General features: G+C 38.8%; 1 protein-coding gene across 4 annotated transcripts in view; it reads left to right on the plus strand.

Moving 5' to 3' along the window:
- tarbp1 (TAR (HIV-1) RNA binding protein 1) overlaps window positions 1-17,182 on the plus strand; it is a 22,846-nt gene continuing 5,664 nt past the window's right edge. For 2 of the 4 annotated variants that reach the window (XR_008963530.1, XM_057341845.1), the window contains exons 1-26: window positions 1-983; window positions 1,091-1,188; window positions 6,909-6,978; window positions 7,072-7,217; window positions 7,377-7,429; window positions 7,513-7,610; window positions 7,856-7,991; window positions 8,121-8,217; window positions 9,005-9,094; window positions 9,197-9,362; window positions 9,462-9,716; window positions 9,787-9,884; window positions 9,990-10,148; window positions 10,236-10,450; window positions 11,209-11,422; window positions 11,594-11,782; window positions 11,879-12,078; window positions 12,177-12,248; window positions 12,358-12,478; window positions 12,649-12,759; window positions 13,903-14,055; window positions 14,247-14,333; window positions 14,423-14,625; window positions 14,755-14,836; window positions 14,937-15,108; window positions 16,493-16,672. Coding sequence is in view for 3 of the 4 variants with exons in the window: in XM_057341845.1 (XP_057197828.1) it covers window positions 95-983; window positions 1,091-1,188; window positions 6,909-6,978; window positions 7,072-7,217; window positions 7,377-7,429; window positions 7,513-7,610; window positions 7,856-7,991; window positions 8,121-8,217; window positions 9,005-9,094; window positions 9,197-9,362; window positions 9,462-9,716; window positions 9,787-9,884; window positions 9,990-10,148; window positions 10,236-10,450; window positions 11,209-11,422; window positions 11,594-11,782; window positions 11,879-12,078; window positions 12,177-12,248; window positions 12,358-12,478; window positions 12,649-12,759; window positions 13,903-14,055; window positions 14,247-14,333; window positions 14,423-14,625; window positions 14,755-14,836; window positions 14,937-15,108; window positions 16,493-16,672 (4,354 nt within the window). In the remaining variant the exon portion in view is untranslated. The remainder of the gene's footprint in view (window positions 984-1,090; window positions 1,189-6,908; window positions 6,979-7,071; window positions 7,218-7,376; window positions 7,430-7,512; window positions 7,611-7,855; window positions 7,992-8,120; window positions 8,218-9,004; window positions 9,095-9,196; window positions 9,363-9,461; window positions 9,717-9,786; window positions 9,885-9,989; window positions 10,149-10,235; window positions 10,451-11,208; window positions 11,423-11,593; window positions 11,783-11,878; window positions 12,079-12,176; window positions 12,249-12,357; window positions 12,479-12,648; window positions 12,760-13,902; window positions 14,056-14,246; window positions 14,334-14,422; window positions 14,626-14,754; window positions 14,837-14,936; window positions 15,109-16,492; window positions 16,673-17,182) is intronic. The other 2 variants (XM_057341848.1, XM_057341846.1) reach the window with 2 other exon arrangements.

The following is a 17,182-nucleotide window of genomic DNA, read 5'->3' on the forward strand; positions in this document are numbered from 1 at the left end:
TACACGTGTGTTGAAGGCAAAACATTGTGCAAGATTTTAATCGCTTTAAAACGGCCTACGGTCTTTATCTCACAGAGCAAATAAGAAAAGTACCATGTCTCGTTTTTTGATAAACACTCTTCTGTCCCACTGTCACGATCCCGGGAATTTAATCAATACTTTGCGCTGGCAAAGTACTTCGTTGCCTGACATTGACAAGATTGAAGCTTTAACTACTCTGATCCAGGAGCTTTCCACAAAATCGCATTCAGCTCGAGAGGAACGTTTCATTTGTGAGGTGCAGTCAGTGATATGGGATCAATGCATGCCACTATTGAAAATGATCTCTGGTGAAGATGATGGAGGTAAGGACCTGCTCAGCGCAGTCTGTGGACTGTTTGCTGCGTGTGTCAGTGTATGTCAGACTGATGTACATGAGCAGGTATGTCAAATTCTTCTCCCTGTACTAATGATGAGAGATGATGGCAGTCATGAAACAAGCAGGTTCGACATGGATGTTGCTATTGAAGCCACAGCAGTTTTGCTATCCAGCATCTCATACAACAGATACATTATCTCTAAGACTCTGTCCTGCACACTTGGCTGTATTAAGGATCTGTCTGACTCCAAGGTGTCCAAAATTATTGTTCGGATCTGGTTCACCATACTGAAGTCCTGCAGTAAAGCAGAAGAATCAGAAACTCTGCATCAGATATGGGAGGATTTGATGGCATGGCATCAGAGAGATCGGACAGAATCGGTAACGGCTCAGGTTCTGCTGTGCCTTACTGCTCTATCTGATCACCTCTGCTCTTTGGAATCAGACTCATCCTGCAACCGCCCGGAACCCACGAGATCGCAATGGTTTTTCAGGGCAATCCAGGCCGGACTGACACACAGAGACAGTGTGACCCGCAAACGGGCGCTTTACCTGCTCACCCGGTGTGTGGCACTTGCAGATGCCAGGAGAGAAGATGTGGGGACCTGCCAGACACTCAGCACAGGTAGGACATCAGTCACTGAAATATGCAGGACCTTGTAAGATGAAGCTTCAAGAGAAGCTAGTGTTTAAGATTGCGGTTTAAATGGTAAACATGTGCTTATTTTGCAGAGGAGATCTTGTTTAAATGGACATCAGAGAAAAAACAGCTGCTAAGGGAGTTCTGGGAGGATTATGCATTAGTATTAGAGACGCTTGAGGAAAATCAGGTAAGAATATTACTGATCAATTGTGAGTGTGCTGATTTTAAAAACACTTTGTTTTATTTTGTAGTCGTTTTAGTAAAGTAAGTTTAGCAGTTTTAGTAGGCTACTGCAAATCAGTTGCTTGATGTGCAATGTAAAACCTGAGTCTTGATGGAAATTAAATCAGTTGAGAAGCACTGCTTATATACATTTCTTATTTAGTTTTTCTCCTGTCACACTCTGTAGGCACTGAAATCCGTATTTGTTATTTAAGTATAAGTATAAGAATAGATGTAATATAGGTGTTATTTATTTATGTGTTTTGAAAATGTGAAAGTTTGCACACATGTAGCATGACAGTACAGTAGTTGATTTTATAGACTTTAATTTGCACACTTACTAAGGAAAGCACTAAGCAAGATTGTAGAATAATCTTATGTCCCTGAATAAACACACTTGTTATAAAATTATGTCCATGAACAAGAATTACATTGGTAGGGATATTACTACTCATTTTTACTGTAAGTCCACCGCACACCACTGAGACTCACTTAAATCTGTTTTTATCAATGTTCCTCTTTTATTACCTTATTCAGACTAGAATGTTGTGCTGTGTTTCAACGTGAATACCTTCACACAACCACTAGAGGTCGCCATCTTTATTTTGTTCTCAATGTAATGATGTGATATGGAAACGTCCCAAACGACCGTTAATCAAAATGTATTTATTTTTTGTGGCGTTGCTACTTCTCTCCCTAATTTTACACCATGAAGGTAATGTCAAAATGATTTTGCCTACAAGCAATGTTAACAAAAAATTGAGTAGATTTTTGTAGCTCATAATAACGCTACGATTAATTATTAAATTCTTGAACTTGTTATAAATTGGTTGCTGGTTAACGTTCGCCTGTGTGGATGCAGTGCCCTTTTTTGCAAGTAAAGTTTTAAAACATGACCTCAGGACAAACTTTATTTAGTAGACGTTAGTGCTGTTACCGTGACAACGACTTAACTTACACAATACAATACTTTCAATACAGCCACGTGCCACAAATATTATTATGTTGGCTTGAGAAACAAGCAAACATTCTGATGTAGCACTTAAACTTATTATTCTTCTTCTGAGACTAAATTTTCTGACTCTAACTCCTCCTAGAGTTTTCAAGCTACATCCACCAAACTTTCCACAAACCTTCAAACTGATCTGAGGAAATGTGCTATATCTTTTTTAATGGATCAGACTTACGGCTTTCCTAAAAAAGCCGATTAAGCTGCCCAAAAAATCTCATAGACTTACAATGATAGAATGTTCAGCTGACGATGTTTACTGTCAACTCTCAAACATAAACACTCACTCACCTTCTATAAATCTCTCCACTTTCTTTCTGTTTCTCTATAATTCTGTCTCATAAACGCACGCACACACACTTACACACAGACACACACACGCATACACCTACACACACACGCTTTGGTTGACTATCCCCGTGGGGACAGTCCATAGGCGTAATGTTTTTTATACTGTACAAACTGTATATTCTATCCCTAACCCTATCCCTAAACCTAAAGATCATAGAACACTTTTTGCATTTTTAGATTTGTAAAAAATATTGTTCTGTACAATTTATTAGCTTTTTTGCACATGGGGACCGACACGAGTCCCCATGTGTTGGTGTGTATTCAGGTTTAGGTCCCCACCGGGATATACAAACATGAACACACAGACACACACGCTCTATAAATCTCTTCACTCCTTTTATCATTCTATCACAAAAACTCACACACAGACATACACACACGCACGCACACACACACACTCTCACGCACGCACGCACGCTATATAAATCTCTTCACTCCCTTTATCATTCTATCTACCTATCCATCCATCCATCCATCCATCCATCCATCCATCCATCCATCCATCATCCATCCATCCACCGATAAACCCACCAACCCATCTACCGACCCACCCATCCAAACCATCCATCCATCATCCATCCATCCATCCAGCAAAACCTAATAAGTTCTAATAAGAAACTTAATAAACCACATACATTTTGCCTGGTTGTGGTCTCTCTCCCTCTACCTCTCCCTCTGTCTTTCTCAAGCCAACATAAAGTTTGTTCGCAAACTTTTACCTCATCTAGTTTATTATTAAAGCGTTTTTATTCACATACTTACAGTGAGGGAAATAAGCATTTGATCCCCTGCTGATTTTGTAAGTTTGCCTGCTTACAAAGAAATGAAGGGTCTATAATTTTTATGGTGGGTTTATTTTAACTGATAAGAGACAGAATATTAAAAAAAATCAGGGGAAAAAAATGTTATACAAAGGTTATAAATTGATTTGCATTTCAGTCAGTGAAATAAGTATTTGATCCCCTACCAACTAGCAAGAATTCTGGCTCCACAGATTGGTTATGTGCCTATATGGACCACAGATTAGTCCTGTCGCTTTAAGAAAGTACTCCTACATCAGCTTGTTATGTATATAAAAGATGCCTGCCAACAGAATCTGTATCTTCCAGTTCAACCTCTCCACCACCATGGTCAAGACCAAATAGGTTTCAAAGGATGTCAGGGACAAGATTGGAGACCTGCACAAACCTTGAATAGGCAACAGACAGAAGCTTGGTGAGATGGAGACAACTGTTGGTGCGATTATTTGGAAATAGAAGAAATACAAAATAACTATCAATTGCCCTTGGTCTGGAGCTCCCTGCAAGATTTCCCCAATGGAGTAAAGATGATGATGAGAAAGGTTAAAGATCCGCACAGAACTACATGGAAGAAGCTTGTTAATGATTTCAAGACAGTTGGGAACACAGTTAGCAAGCAAAACATTGGTAACACATTGGTAACACGCTATGCCGCAATAGATTGAAATCCTGAAGCACCCGCAAGGTCCTCCTGCCCAAGAAGGCCCGCCTGGCTCGTCTGAAGTTTGACGATGAACATCAAGATGATTCAGAAAAAGCCTTGGCAAAAGTGCTGTGAGACCAAAATTGACTCCTGTTTTTGGAGGGAGAGAAATGCTGACTATGACCCCAAGAAAAACCATCCCTACAGAGAAGCACAGTGTTGGAAACATTCTGCGTTAGGGCTTTATCTCTGCTACGGGTACAGGATGACTTCACCACATTGAGGGGCTGAGGGACGGGCCAGTGTACCGTAATATCTTGGACGAGAACCTCCTCCCCTTAACTAGGTCACTGAAGATGGGTCATGGATGAGCCTTTAACATGACAAAGACCCAAAACATATTGTCAAGACAACCAAAGAGTGGCTTAAGGAGAAGCACATTTAATGTCCTAGCCAGTCTCTAGACCCTAGTCCTATAGACTAACATCTGTGAAGGAGGCTAAAACTCCAATTTGTTGAGCGACAGCCAAGAAACCTTAAAGATTGACAGAGGAGTGAACTAAATGTATCCTGACACATGTGCAAACCTGGTGACCAACTATCAGAAATGTCTGACCTCTGTGCTCGCCAACAAGGGTTTCTCCACAAAGTACAAAGTTATGTTTTGTTCAGGGATCAAATACTTATTTCACTGACTGAAATGCAAATCAATTTATAACCTTTATATAACATTTTTTCCCTGATTTTTTTATATTCTGTCTCTATCAGTTAAAATAAACCCACCATAAAAATTATAGACCCTTCATTTCTTTGTAAGCAGGCAAACTTACAAAATCAGCAGGGGATCAAATGCTTATTTCCCTCACTGTATAGTATAAATCTGTATTTAGATACAGAATGAGGGTCAATTTTTTGTACATGTGTCTGATCTGATCGCTGCCAAAGATGTATATATTTTATATTTATTCGTTTATATTTATTCTTTCTCATTTTTTATCGTTGCAACAAACGTTAGATATGTAAAGAAATAAGATACGAATAAGATTTAAAACGACAGCGTGATGTTTAAAAGACAATGTGAGATATTAAAAAAGACTAATGGGCAATTCCGTGAAAATGTCAACCTTACCATGAAAAAATAAAGTTTTTACCAACAGTTTTTACTTTGGTAACAGCACAGATATTAACATTTGGTGGTTCAAATACCCATGTGAGATCTCTCTTCAAATTTGTAAAGCATTTGTTTTATTTTTAGTGCATGATTTTTCATAGTCAGGTAAGTGATTGTCACATCCATAACGCTACATATTCCTCATAAATGGACACATGAAAATTAAAATAAAATAACTATTTTATGTTCTATAAAGAGGCATCCCTTCTCCATTCATTGGGTATTATTGCTTCAGGATTGTGCATTTTATTTCACAGAAATCCTACAAAGTTTATCGTCTCCCAAAAAACACATCCTTTTTTTGTCACATCCATAACGCATGTTTATTTCCCTTTTTTAAAATAGAAAATCTGTTCATAGACTGACATTTTTTATGTTTAGACTCTATCAACAAGGGTTTAGTAAAATATAAACAGATGGTTCAATATATTTGTAACAAATTCATTCTCTGAGCATTTTTATGTCACGTCCATAACGCAAAATGTCACGTCCATAACGTTGGAATTGCCCTAATGTTAATCACTCACTAATATTTTAAATGATGACTCGATTAGTATGCAACTCAAATAATATTTTCAAAGCGAATACATTTTTATTTAGATGCGATCCGGTGTTCGCCATTAGATTTGTTTGTTTCCTAACTCTGGTGCAGCGCTCTGGGCGGGACTGTTGACTGCCTGCTCTAGTTTAGTTTGCTTCGATATAGTCTTGATTTTAGAATAGCAATCTGGCCTGGTGGTCTTCAGTTCGCCCCTGGTCTCACTAAGAGTTAGAAGTAGGGTCTGTACTGTAAGGTGGGTGGCTTGGGAAACAGTGCAGGCCCTACATTCTTTTAACATCTTTAAAAGTATCTAATGGTGAACACTTGTGCCTAAATTAAATAAAGATATTTTCAAAATTCTTTCATTTGTCATGTTGTTTGTTGAGTTCACACACAGACATACACAGATGCCACATTGACTGACTGCTGAGTCTGTGCTGAATTGTACATCAATGTTTACTTATTAATATACCATTAATATGATTATTTTCAATAAACAGAGTAAGGACTTCGAACCAAATCTCTTCACTCCCGTTTACATGCAATTTTCCTTATTCTGAATATTTGCGTAGAATTGTGAAACTGTAAAATTTTTGAAATTGAAAAACTGTTGTGGTGACCCAACCAGAGTCTGTACAAGATGAAAGAGACGCCTGTCACTTAGCCGTCCAGCCAGTCACAGTGGAGTGTGAGACTCCGCCCATCAAAGCCACTTGTTTCAAAAACTCTTATCTTGTCTTTTCATATCCGTCTTATTTCCTACATTTCCTTTTACACGTATTTATAATTTTTTTGCACAGAGGGTATATCATACATTTATAGCAGTACATTTATAGACTTTCATTTACACATTTTAAGGAGCGCAGCTTTTTAATACAATACATGAAATAAAGTGTGTCTGCTTAGATATAGAAACTGCTGTGTCAAGTGTATTGTCATGTATGATTTTGAGGGATTAAAATAGTGTCTTATATTTACAGGAGAAAAAAGGGTTACAGTCATGTGTTCATGTATCGGTGTATCTCTTAACCGTTAAGTTACAAGTTAACCGTTTGTGATTTTATTTCCATTATTTATGTGTTTTATGTTCAAAACATTTGCTTTTGAACTATGTACTGTACCACCAGTTATATATATATATATAAATATAAATATATTTATTTGTTTTAGATTCATGTGATCCGACCTGTACTCAACAGGATCGATATGCTTGTTGAGACGACCTCAACCGATGTTGAAGGTACATTGATGTAGCAGCACACACCATAAAAAGTTATTCTTACTGGTTTGGATCTCATTTTAATCCCGCTTTCCCAACTCTCCCTGTCATCAGATGGGCTGTTTTCACCTTCCTGGTTGTTGTGCATATATCAGCGCATGTTTTACAGCGAGAACAAGGCAGTAATGAAGGAAGGAGTCAATCACCTGTTAGAGCTGAAAGCGCTGCATCACCCTGGATTTGCTTTGGCATTCTCACAGGTATCCACCTGTTTATCCTTACATCCATCAAATCCATCTCATGCTTTAAGTTTATTGTTAGTGGTTATGGCAATATATGTCATTATAAAAAGTAAAAGCTCTCCATGTACTGGAAAACATGTTTGTTTTTGTGATGAAGAATGTTTTTCTGGTTCTCAGTTTATAGTCGGTCCACTCACGGATGTTCTTGCAGAGAGCTCTCTATATCACAGGTACGTGATGCCTGTCGTTTCCCTTCATATCGGTTCATCGGTTTGCAGTGTTTGTAACAATACTAAGCTGTTTGTTTTCACAGATCACCTCAGCAGAACATCAGAGATTGCCCAGAGCTTGGAAAGAAACTGCAAACCTTTATGGTTAATTTCTTCAACAGTTTGCCAGAGGAGAATAAAGGTACACAGAAGTGAGATGTGTTCATTTCATCTCATGAATATGTGAATATTTCTCATGTTCGTATATGCCCAGAAATGACAGCAAAAATAAGGTTACACGAATAATGAAGTCCATAATTTGATTCAGTCTGTATGAATAATTGGATTTTTAAAGCTTAATTCAGTAATCTTTGAATTTAAAGGTCAAGTGTACATAAACCAATCATATATATTGATCAGAGATTTAATGAATATTGTTTTGATCAGGCTCAGTTTTGCTGCAGTTCATCCAGCGGTTGGGTTCACGACACTGGTGTGCCGTTCCTCTGCTCTTCCTGTCTCAGGCTCTGAGCTGTCTGTCTCTGCGTCCTCTCCTCAACTCTGATGGGCTCCGGGCATTCAGGTACAGAGAAAGAGAGTGCTGTCTGGGAATTAAAGAAGAGGCTTACTTCAAATATAAGCTATAGTTATGACGCGTGTATGTAATGTACACAAGCTGCTCACTGTATTTGACATGTTTGTGTGTTTTCAGAGAAGTTCTACGCTGTGCTATGATCACTCATCAGGTTCTGTTGAGAGGAGCTTCACAATGTTTTCTGCTTCATGCCGCCCTCTCTCTGACAGATGTGGTACTGCACCGTTCTCCCTTTAAATAACTAAAGCAGTTCATCCGAAACTAGTGAAAATATTACGATCGTTTACTCACCGTCATGTCATTTCAAACCCATTTGATGATCTCATGTGAAATACCAAAGGCTGCAAACAAAAATAAAAAAGCTGACAAAAATATTGAAGATTAAAATGACACAAAATGTCTTGTAACAAATGCCATTCATCATCATTCATTTAAAATGCTTTTGAGTGTATTGAAACTCGCCATGTTTACATGGAAAAGTAATTACATTTTAGTGTTTAGCAAAACAATTTGCACGCACTGGGACATACTCGCAGTGGCCGTTGTTGCCTAGACAACATTGTGGCCATTAACTGTAACACACATCAAATTACAGCTCTTCTTTCCATTTAAGTATTTATTCATTTATTGTTTAATGTTAACTCTGTACTTACATTTATTAATTTAGTGACGCATCAGTTATTTGATTTTATTAATGCAGTGGAGCGTCACTAAACTCCGCCTACTCGCAGTGAGTTGTGGGTAAAATTAGCCGTTCATTCGAATCTTTGGAATACTCTTTTCAACATACTACGATTTGGGACATACTGATTCTATTTTGTATACTATTTAGGACAGATAGTATGTGAATTGGGTTTCGGCAATTGATCCTGCAAACACCGACAGGGGTTTCACATTGAGCCAACAAATGGTGTGAATTAGCCTTAACATGTTAAGAGCCATGATGATTGCATGAATTAAGTGATGTTCTTATTGTGTTCATTTTTCCTATCTTTCGGCAGTCAGCAGTATCTTTAAATGAGGTTTTGAGTTTCCTCGTGTGTTTTCGAGCTGAAGAGTCGCTTAGTCGTGGCACAACTGTGTGGATGGAGGTAAACCAACACCGGCAACTCAATGCGAATGTATACGTCTCGCACAAACTGTGAAAAGGCGCTTGATTTGAACTGATTTTCACAACACTCTTGTGTTTACAGCTTTGTGGTTGGCTGCGGATGAATGAAAACCATTTTCGTTTGACTGACGGGGATTCACGTTCCTCTGAGGAGCTTCATGATAAAACATCGAACAGCAACAGAGCTTCTGTATTCAGTCACGTCCAGCAGCGACTGAAGACCTTCCTCACGGTTCCAGCCAGCTCAGGTAGGATACAGTACTGTATTGTTTCTGAAACAATATTCCTTCCAAACCATCAGTATTAATTTAAATATATCTTCTAAAACATCACTTTTCTCCCGGAAGATCAAACAGGGAGCGTGCCTGATCCATCAGAGGCGGAGCTGCTGGCCCGGGCCGTCCTGCTGTCTGCGGACCTGCAGCAGAGCAAGGCTGAACCGAATGAAATTGCTGGTCTAGAACAGCTGCTGCAACCCCTGCTGGACGTCTTGCACAGACTCGGCACCAACGTCTACCTGCTGCAGCACAAGACGGATAAAAGCCTGCAGCTACTACTGCGACTGCTGCAGCTCCGGGGAAGAGCCGAAGATCCAGAGAAAGGTGTGTGTTTGACAGAAGACAGGCATGCGGGATTTCAAACATCGACTGGTTCTTGTGTTGATGTGTGCAGAGGATGCTGTGGCTGTTGCTTTGAAGACACAAGTGCTGTCGGCGGTGGAGTCGGTCCAGGGCTTTCTGCTGAGGAGGTTGAGCGGTGAACTGAGGGAGGTGAGCCTTTTCTTATACACAAACAGTTGGAAGTTCAGCTGCATCAACCATCTAGACCAGACAAAGCTGGTTTGTCTGAATTTTGTGTTTATTTTCTGCCTCCAGTTCTGTGATGTGGAGAGGGCTGAACTTTATCTCTCAGTATTAAGAGAGCTGGTTCTGACTTACGCCAGTGTGTCATGGTACGGCTCAAATTTGCGGCAAAACTACATCCCCAAACTCACCACCAACTGCATTAAGATCCTCAATGAACCTTCTCACCAGGTGCAGTTCAAGTTAAAGAAAAATAATAAATAACCAGCTGTGGATTCTGATGGTTTGAGATCATAACCGTATGGTTTTGTTTTTCAGAAGCCGTTTGTATCAGGACAGGTTCAGAGAGTGGTTAGTATGGCCACGCTTGCTCTGCTGTGTGACATTGCAGATGGCGGTGTATGGAACTCCCGTTCTGAGGCCACGAGATCTTTACACTCACTGACCGACTACTTCTACCCTTCATCATCATCTCTTCAACATCTCAACCAGACGTTACTGAAGCCCACAGCTGCGTCTGATCCCTCAGTCAGGTTTGTTTAAAAAAAATATCTAAATGAGCTGCTTATTTACTCATATTTGATTTAGTCAGTGTGTTATGGCTGCCACTGTCCTTAAAGCAACCGTTCAATGAATAATAATGATAGAAATTCTGTTTTAATTGTTTACTAGCCCTGCATATCGTCGCTGTCCTTCTGAAACCTTGTGTCAAATTCACTGTTTTCCAGGAAATGGAAAACACACAATTTACGTTTTCAGAGTTGACAAGCACTTTTTTATTGGTTAGATATTCGTAAAACCCAGTGACAGACATGAAGGGTGACTAATAATAGTAATGATTTATGGCAAAAAAATGGCAGAATATGAAGAGAAGGATAGCAGCGATATGCACTTGACACAGTTTAGGATGACTTATTCATTACTTATTCATATATTTTTCTACATTTCTAGTTGAATAATAAAAAGCTTCTATCAAAACAATGTCATGTCTATGTAAAAGTTATGTTGTGACTAAAGAAAACGAAAACAATTCAAAGATTTTAACGCATTCAAAATAACATTTGCCTTGAATTTGCAGAATAATTCATTTTATCAGCTAGTTTCTCACCCTGAGATGCATTTAAACAGTATTGAAGTATTTCCCATCTATGCTGAACTCTTATTGGCCGCCTTTTCCACATTATTTTGTCCAAATCATCAATTTCGAAAACTTTTTTATTAAATAAAAACAATTCTATTTTTGACTACAAAAAATTGTATCACTTACATTTTTTATGAATGTATATTCCAGTCCGGAGGATAGCCCTGTTCTGAAGGACTGGGGACGAATCGTTGCTCAGTTTATTCGAGACCAGTGGATGTGTCTGAGTTTCCTGCAGAAGTCTTTTCCTGCCGGGCACCAGCAGGCCCCTGAGGTCCTGCGGGCTGCCGTCGAGGCTCTGGCGTTACTGCCCGGTCATCTTGTGCTGCCAGTGCTGGACTATATGATGACGGTCTTACCACAGGTGCACCACACTCACAACAATCAGCTGTGATGATCTTTAACGTTTTACATTTGAAATAAAAAACAAGAAATAAAATACTATTTACTATATGTGCTTTTGTAGACATGCATGTTACATTTTGTTTGGTTGTATTCTGTGATGTTAAGTTCATGGTTCTGTTTCATCCACCAGGTGGCGCAGTCTGACGGGTCTTTATGCGTGGATGCCATATGTGCATCATGGAATGTGGTTCAGGCTCTGAGCACAAACCCTCATGACTTCTGGTCCACACTGCAGGGATTTGTGCGTTTGGCTTTTAACCGGGAGCTGCTACAGCTGACGGAGGAGCTGAACCCCCAAATTACTGCCTGCATTCAACAGGTCCAGTAGAGATCTCCAAACCTGTAATTCAGTTTTTCTTCACATATCCTTTTCCTAAATCAAATGCGGTGATGGTGTGCTTTTGATCTTTCACAGATTGTGAATGAGCTGATGGATTTAGCTCAGGTCCGGTCTGGAGTGTTTAATGTTCTCGTCCAGCATTGCTGTGACATGTGGTTGCCCTCTGGGGCAGAAAAGGGAGTCCAGACAGATGTTGTGTTCAGCTCTGCCCTCTCACACCTCAACATTCTCACTGAAGCCTGTGTATACGGCCCTGTGTTTAGAAGAGACCAAAGGTGAGTCCGCAGTAACAAACATAACCATGTTATTATTTGGATTTAAAAGATTTTAAAAGAAATACAAATATTTAGGATATGCTTTCAATTGCTTTCAGACTCATTCAAGAAGTTCAAAGCTACGTTGAGCAGCTTGGTGATAGTTGTGCTGCGAACACAGCCATTAACAGGTGAACCACAATCATTTCTGTTTCATTTTTAGATAAAATGAGTAAGATTTCTTTTAAATGTTATATACAATGTCATATACACTTGTTACATTTTTGCCTTTTGTTTCAGTGATAACAGAGACGATCAGTTTCCTCGCATGTGCGTCCTGGATTTCTTGTGCCGTCTGAATCCGTCCAATCAGCTTCACCAGCGTGTGATGCAAGAGCTTGTTCAGAGACTACTAAAAAAGGTTTGTTTAATTGTTCAAAACGCCTTTTACGGGAAATCGGGTGGTCAGTGAGTGTTTCGTTAGAAGAGGGTGTGTGTATGTGTGTTAAATTCTTTTTGAATTGGCTTCTCATGGTTATTGCATGTGTTTTTGATTAAAGCTCCATCCTGTTTCTTATTTTCTCCTCACAGGATGCCGAGATTTCAAAATCCAAAGTACGTTACTATAGCAACTCCATCCAGCACAGAGTGAAGAACCGCGTGTGGCAGACGCTGCTGCTGTTACTGCCCAAACTAAGAGCGGTTAGATCTCTCCACACGCTCATGCATAATAATCCTCTTCTAATTTACATTAGAGTAAATACTGTAAAGCTTTTTGAAAAAGCTTTTTTTCACTTAGCTAACTAGCTAAAAATATCTAACTACATTTAAAGCATTTTGAGGGCAGCAATATTTTTTTATATATTATATAAAGTGTTTAACATAATTTAAATATATATTTTATTTAATATCAGAAAATGTGGTTTTATTTTCTTGCTATATTATTCAAACAGCTTGACAAATTTAACCGCATCTGTAATTTTTCCCTCTCTATCGCCATCTTTCTTTGAATCATAAAATTGCAGGTTACTTTGCATACTTCTTGTCACATGAGATGAAGTGAAAATGACATCAAACTGCTATCACAAAATCATACCTGACAACTTAAATTAATTGTTTTTAAACATATAAACGTATATAAACTGTGAATTGGGGTTAGGCAAGGAGAGAGTTTTTAACACAGTTTTTATGTACTTGTACTAAATTATTTGACACTAAATGATTTTTGTTCATTTTTAACCACAAAAAGTTACAAATTGCTTTTACATGTAAATGTTTGTTAAAGGGATAGTTCACCCAAAAATGAAAATTCTGTCTTGAATTACTCACTCTCTAGTTGTTTCAAACCTGTATACAGTACATTTCTTTGTTTGGTTGAACACAGAAAAATATATTTGGACGAATGCTTGTAACCAAACAGCTCTTGGCCACCACTGACTACATTCCTACATTCTTCAAAATATCTTCTTTTGTGTTCAACAGAACAAAAAAACATTAAGTAATTTTTCCTTTTATGGTAGTCAGTGGTGGCCAAGAACTGTTTGGTTACAAGCATTCGTCCAAATATCTCTATCTGTGTTCATCAGAACAAAGAAATGTATAAAAATTTGGAACAACTCAAAGGTGAGTAAATGATGATAGAATTTTTGTTTTTGTGTGAACTGTCCCTTTAAGTACAACTAATAAAACTAGAGAATGTCATACTTTATATTATTTAGTTTCTAACAAACTATTTTATTTAATTTCTTAAATTATTTTGTTGTTTCCCAACACCGGTTTGTGTTTAACACAACAATATAGAATTTCATAATTTGGCAAAATTGTATGTTGCTTTTTCTGTTACAGGAGTTTGTGTCAGAGTTTGTGTTGAGTCATGTGTGTGAGGCCGGGTTCTTCAGTAACCAAGCGTCAGTCAAGTACCTGATCGAGTGGACCCTGATCCTAATCCTCCATCAGTACCCGTCTCACATCCACAGCCTGTGGGACTGCTTCTGTCTAGTGAGTCTAAACTCATGATTTATTACAGGTTGCCCCGCCCCAGACTCATGCCATTGGCTGAGCCTGAAACCAACACGTCAAGACAGTAAAGTGATGTTTTAAAATGCCACAGAGTTTACACTTAATTCACACTAAGCCAAGATCGAAGAAAACATTTGAAACATTGTGACGTTTACGTTTTGGTTTTGCAGGATCACGAGAAGACGAAAACAAGTATCTGCGCATTTCTGTCTGTCCTCGTGCATTTGAACATCCTCCTCCCAAAACTGGACGAGAAGGTAACAAATGACATTTTTATACTACCTCTTTACTTTCTGTCATAAGCGAATTTGTGCTTGAGAACTGTTTTTGTGGTTTCTTCTCTCAGCAGGTGCATTGGCGGAGAGCCATGGAGGTGATCCTGCAGTGGTGCTTCAGCCATAACTTCAGCGTCCGTCTGTACGCCCTTCTCGCCCTCAAGAGGGTTTGGGAGCTGAAAGACGCTAATGTCCTCAGTGAGGAGAATCTGGGTGGTCTGAGCACGGTGGTCCAGGCCTGTTTGAACCAGGCTGAGGCCATGCAAAACACAGGGTGAGTGAAATCATTTGTTCTTTTTCTGCAGAAATTGTGAGCTCAAACTTGCCGCCAAGATAAAAGGGTGATGAGAGGATTGCTTGGTGGCTGCTCATCATAGATGATTCTGGGCTGTCTTTTCCACAGCAATGCAATGAAAAACTGGACTAGAATCCAGGAGCATTTCTTTTTTGGTGTTTTCCATCCAATCAGGGATTACAGTGTGGAGGTAAGAACTTTCCCCACAGCACACACTTTGCCCAAAGGGCATCGTCTGATCCGTTCTGTGATGTTGTAATGTTGCTGAATAACGCTCCCTGTTCCCCCAGACAATATTCGAGACCTTTCCTCGCCTCTCAGAGCTGGCAGAAGATGAATGGCTTCCGGTGTGGAAATTTGAGAGCTTTGGTAACTTTCCCTCGTGTGCGTCGCTGCCTTTGAAGAACCCTGTGATGGATCTGAGCGAACACCAGCCTGGAGACTGGATCCAACAGGATAAAGGTAACGGCCACCAGAGGGCAAGAGTAAACACCATTATGCCAGTGATTCTCAACAGGGGGTCCGTGTATTTTTGGTGCAAAACAGCTGAGCGCATGTGAGAGTGGAATGTGTAGTTGTAGAGGTGGCCACACATGAGTATCAGTAAATTTGAAGACAAAATTTGAAGTTGCAAACTTCTCTCCCGCAAACACAACACAACAGTTACGCCTTCTTGAATCCTTCAGTGCAAGCGCACAAATCCTAAAGTACTCGTGCACTCGCATGTTTTGCTACATTATGGTGCAAAACACATTCACACACCTGCATCCAAAAGACGTGCGTTCACTGACGAGTTTTGCACATCCGCAAATCAGTATGTGAATCCATACAATGAGAGTTGAATGCTTGTAAAATATTTTCTCACAAATTAAAGGTTTCATTCTTGGACATCTTTGTAACACAAACACAAGAACATAACTACAACTGCTTGAATCTGCTGCTGCGAGTCTCTAACACAAGTTCGTCTCTCATTTTGCACCACATATCTGTGTGATATATGGAGCTAAAGTGATTTGTGCATGATTTGCAGAGGCCAAACGAGCTCATTTTGGCACCCAGCAGGGGGCGCCCTAACACCCAAGTGAAAAAGTCCGCGAGAATCATGCTGAGCTGCTTTTTTTCTGAAATCACTAATTGTAATAGAATACATTGGTTCAGTTTAAATAAGTATGCTGACTAATCATTTAAAATGAGACAAAATGAGCATTTTGAAACAACTAAAAACCAGGATATATTATTTGTCCATTATTATATTGAATAAACACTTTTCCAGTTTTGAGTTTTTGTGAGCAGAGGGGGCCTTTGAATCAAAAAGGTTGAGAACCCCTGCGTTATTAGGACAGTGAGGATTTCTGAATAGATAATAAAGATGTTTATATTAGACTGACTATCTTAGGTAGTCAATTATATCATATCATTTTTTATTTTTTATTAGAGGTTGAAATATGCATTTGTCAAATGCTTTTATCCAAAGTGACACACGGTGCATTCATTCATATAATTTCCAGTAGATATTCCAAAATTTTGGTCAGATTTAGAAACTATTTGGACGCTGTCTGGTTATCACATTGAAATGAAAATCCAGACATAATGACTACACCTGTGCAAGCTTTTGAGGAAGTGACTTCTACTAATAGTTATTAATAGTACTAATTTATTAGCAAATGCTATTTACTGAATTTTGTGTGCATATGTAGATTAAAGAATAAAAATATATCTTAAGAATGAAGACTTTATTACTATATCTGTGTTAGATATCAGTATTAGAAAACTATACTGTGTTACAGCAATAACGCACTATAGTCTTTTTCTCTGTATCCTAGTTGATGTAGTTTGTATCTGACAGGTGAGATGGAGCCGGAGGAGCGCTGGGCAGAAGTTCAGAAGAAAATCACTCCATGGAAGTTGAGTGTTCAGGAGCAGGAGCCTGAGCTCATGGCCCAGCAGAGGGCAGCACGCCTGGGCAAACTCACCAGCGCCCTCCTGGTGGTCGCATCTCTCATCGACAAGCCAACCAATTTGGGCGGTAAGACAGATGAACTGATAAAACTTTCATTTATGGTCAAATTATGTTTCATGTTGGAAATAATTACTGTAGTTTGTGTTTTGGGGGAATTAATAACCAAAATCATAAACATGTCGAATTGCTACCAAGAATCACTTTATGAGGGCTGTCAAACGATTAATCGCGATTAATCGCATCCAGAATAAAAGTTTGTGTTTACATAATATATGTCTATGTACTGTGCATATTAATTTTGTATTTATAAATACACATGAATACATATTTAGGAAATATTTACATGAATTTATTTATATTTACTAATAATTGAAATTATATATGTTTATTAATTTTTAGATTTTCCTTAAATATATGCATGTATGTGTATGTGTTAATAACTACAAAATTATTATGCACAGAACACAGATATATATTATGTAAACATAAACTTTTATTCTGGATGCGATTAATCGCGATTAATCGTTTGACAGCCCATTAATGACTTTTCGAATTTTAGTTCAAGGCGGGGTGTCC

The sequence above is a fragment of the Triplophysa rosa genome, linkage group LG9, assembly GCF_024868665.1.
Source record: "Triplophysa rosa linkage group LG9, Trosa_1v2, whole genome shotgun sequence".
Lineage (NCBI taxonomy): Eukaryota > Metazoa > Chordata > Actinopteri > Cypriniformes > Nemacheilidae > Triplophysa > Triplophysa rosa.